The sequence below is a fragment of the Numida meleagris genome, chromosome 16 (assembly GCF_002078875.1).
Source record: "Numida meleagris isolate 19003 breed g44 Domestic line chromosome 16, NumMel1.0, whole genome shotgun sequence".
Taxonomy (NCBI): Eukaryota; Metazoa; Chordata; class Aves; order Galliformes; family Numididae; genus Numida; species Numida meleagris.
This window is the reverse complement of record NC_034424.1, coordinates 5,423,875-5,426,909: the sequence shown is the minus strand read 5'-3', so window position 1 is coordinate 5,426,909 and position 3,035 is coordinate 5,423,875. Positions and strand designations below refer to the sequence as shown.

Here is a 3,035-nt window from a genome sequence, read left to right as displayed (position 1 = left end):
CTACAGCCTACCATAAGGCAGTGGCAGAGATTACTCCTGTTTGCCATACCCAACTTGGTGCTGATTTCAGCCCTCACTTCTGTAAGCCACAGTGAGTTCGTGAGTGGGAATGGGGCAAACACCCAAGCAAGGAAGGGAATCCAGCCCTGCTCACAAGCAGGGAGCAACCTGCAGGTGCCCAAGGAGCACATCTCTTGCAGGGGGGGACTCTCCTGCTCCCACCAGTGTCAGGCATCTGCATACAGATCCCTGGGTGCAGCATTGAGCCAACACACTGCATCCGACAAAGCCCACGTGTGTTAAGTCCAACAGCAGGAAAATGTATTTGGCAAACACCTCTTTTCACAAACAGCAGCAGCTTGGAAGACGAAGCCTCGTCCTCACCACCAGCCCCAGGCAGACGGAGTCACAACGCCCTCCCTGCCATGCGCAGCCCCGTGGTGAAGGCACAGTCCTCACCCCTCCTGGCCCCGGCAGGAACCGCTGTCCTGGTCCTGGAGAGACCTTCTCCTGTCACCAGGCACCTTCATCTCATGGCAAAGGTGTAGACGTGGTAAATCTCATCGGGGAAGTTCTCCTGGCGCTCCTCAGCCAGGAGGTGCAGCCCGGCCCGGCGGATGATCTTACGGACCACATCCAGGTCCCGGCAGACGCTGCTGTCCACATCGTCCATGATGACACCTTCCTGAGCCATGTTGTCCTTGATGACCACGATGCCATTGGGCCGCAGGCCGGCGCGGCACCGCTTCAGGAAGTCGGAGAGGTGGTTGTCAGTGAGGTGTCCTGGGGGGCAAAGCAGATGTTAGTGGGTGCAGGACCCCCAGGCAGCATGTTGTATGAAGGGAGGAGAAGGGGAGGCTACAGCTGGGATCCCTCCTGATCCAGGCAGACAAATATTTCAGCAATGGAAAGCTTGGGGATGTTCAACCCGCGTCCCGGGGGGTCAGTCCTCACTCTGTCCAACCCACACCTCTCTGCCCTGGCCAAAGAGTCGGGGGGAAAAGATGCTACAGTGCAATGCCCTCCCACTGCCCCTCTGGGGGTCAGGCCCCCTACCCAGCCGGGCTGCAATGCTAATGCCTACAACAGCCCCAGCTCTCCTCACACCCCTCCCTGTGCATGTGGGGCACCTGGGGATGAAGGACAGGCAAGCAAGACCCTGCAAAGCCAAGTGACACTCTCACCGATGACCCACTGGATCCAGATGACATCGTAGGAATTGGGCTCAGGGCTGAAGTCCTGGAGGCCGCAGCAGAAGTAGTTGCGCACCCGCCTGCCCTCCTCCCCCAGGTAGCTCTTGGCCTTGGTGAGGAAGTCCTCGGTCACATCCACCATGTCCACTGTCTTGAAGAGGGGCAGCAGCAGCCGCTTGGTGATGCGGCCGATGCCGGCCCCACAGTCCAGGGCGCGGGTTGTTCCTGTTCGGTTGGGGCCATCCTGGAGCAACAAGGGTGAGGGGCTGAGCTCAGAGAAATGGGGCGACCACGTGGGAGCCCACAGAGCAGCAACAAGGGAAGAGCCCAGCTCTACACTGGGAAGAGAACAGGGCTCTGGGAAGCACGTCAACCCATGCCACCTACCCGCAAAAACCGCTGCAGGAATTTCCTGGAGCTGTTGATGTCGATGCTGGAGATGTGGCCGTAGCCCCCCAGCATGCCATCCACTGTGGCGGGCACGTCCTTCCAGTACTTCTCTGCCTTGGAGTAAAACTCAAACTCGTTCTCCACCACCTCGCTTGTCATGCTGGCCGGGGGTCACGCGCCCTCGTGGGACTCACTGCTCCTCCAAGGGGGGAGAAATCACAGCTCAGAGCAGCCCCTGACACAAAGTCCCCCACCATGCAGGGCTCCCAGTGAGCCCCCCAGAAGCATGGCACCACCACCCTCCCCTTGTCAGTGCCACGGCCATGGGGATCAGCTCTGTGAGCACCCTGACTTGGGGCTGACACCCCTTTACCACCCCCTGACCAGGGCTAAACCCTAAAATCCTCCTGGGGAGCAGAAAAAGCAAGAAGGACCAAAGTGTTTTCAGAGTCTCCCAGGCAGGGATGCCTCAGTCTTGCTCAGCAATACCCCATTTTTTCCTTTGAGGGCTGCCCCAACCTTTTCACCTTTTCTGCCTCCTCTCTCCAATTTAAGAGCATTAATGTTTCACAGATTACGTGTTTATCTGCAGTGACAGCCCCATCAGTCACTTCCAATTACATCGGGAGTTGCTAAAAGTTCTCCTAAGCACCTACCTGAGGACTGTAAATCTCAGCCGTGACCACAAGTTAGATATATGTGCAATATAATAAAGTCAAGGTATAATCAGCAATACAAGCTATAAATCCCCTCCAGACATCCCATAATTCAAACCACTGTGGATGTGATTAACTGCGCTGGGGATTAGAAGCGAGATTTAAGGTGGCCAAAGGCTAAATTCGAGGACTTCAAACACCTTCACAAATAAGGCAATCTATGGCACGCGTGGCTTGAATCTGCCGGCAGAAACCCCGTGAGACACAAAACCTTTCCTGTGGCAGCGGAGGAGGTTCTCACAGGGTCCTACACAGCTCAGCCCCCGAGCTCCAGCGTGGCTGTGCTCTGACCTAAGGGAACAAAGAACGCAATTGGAGTCCTAAAGAACTGCACGGCAGCCCCAAAGAGAGGGAGGTGAGGGCAGCCCCAAAGAGAGGGAGGTGAGGGCTGCCCCCCCCCCCCACCAAGGGCACGGCTGGGGCTGCCCCACAGCCCCGTGTATGGGGGCAGAGGGTCAGAGAGCTGCACGTAGCGGGGGAACCGCCTGATTTGGTGGGGGTGGGACACGGGTGTCGGTGCGTGCCCCCCCCCCCCCCCCCGGCCCTGCTGCTGCCACCTGCTCTGTGCAGTCCGCAGCGCTCATAGCGATGACAGGTGACACAGGCCCTGGTGCTCCCACCCGCAGGTGCAGGCCTCTGCCCGGCTCTGGGGCTGCGGGGGGGGGGGCCCAGGAACCCCGGCTGTTGGTCGGGAGGGCCGTGGGGAAGGCGGCACTGAGGGTTTGGGGCCCGCGGG

At 58.9% G+C, this 3,035-nt stretch overlaps 1 protein-coding gene across 7 annotated transcripts; it reads right to left on the bottom strand.

The window, feature by feature from the left end:
• On the bottom strand, positions 300-3,006 carry NTMT1 (N-terminal Xaa-Pro-Lys N-methyltransferase 1). 7 transcript variants are annotated; one of them, XM_021414012.1, is made up of 5 exons: positions 2,857-3,006; positions 2,240-2,590; positions 1,581-1,782; positions 1,185-1,437; positions 300-783 (listed from the first exon to the last, which is right to left on the bottom strand). In XM_021414012.1, exons 3-5 carry the CDS (start codon positions 1,740-1,742, stop codon positions 527-529), a joined length of 672 nt encoding a protein of 223 aa, XP_021269687.1. In that variant the 5' UTR covers positions 1,743-1,782; positions 2,240-2,590; positions 2,857-3,006; the 3' UTR covers positions 300-526. The 7 variants fall into 7 exon arrangements, with proteins under 7 accessions (XP_021269687.1, XP_021269689.1, XP_021269688.1 ...); XM_021414014.1 differs by having other exon boundaries at positions 1,581-1,779; XM_021414013.1 differs by having other exon boundaries at positions 1,581-1,776.

Bases quoted from the DNA above. Each gene is read 5' to 3' on its own strand.
- NTMT1 (XM_021414010.1), bottom strand. From the start codon at position 1,742: ATGACAAGCGAGGTGGTGGAGAACGAGTTTGAGTTTTACTCCAAGGCA. The intron at 1,438-1,580 runs GTAGGTGGCATG...TTGTTGCTCCAG, and splicing joins TCCTGCAGCGGTTTTTGCGG to GATGGCCCCAACCGAACAGG. The intron at 784-1,184 runs GTGAGAGTGTCA...TTTGCCCCCCAG, and splicing joins CTGGATCCAGTGGGTCATCG to GACACCTCACTGACAACCAC.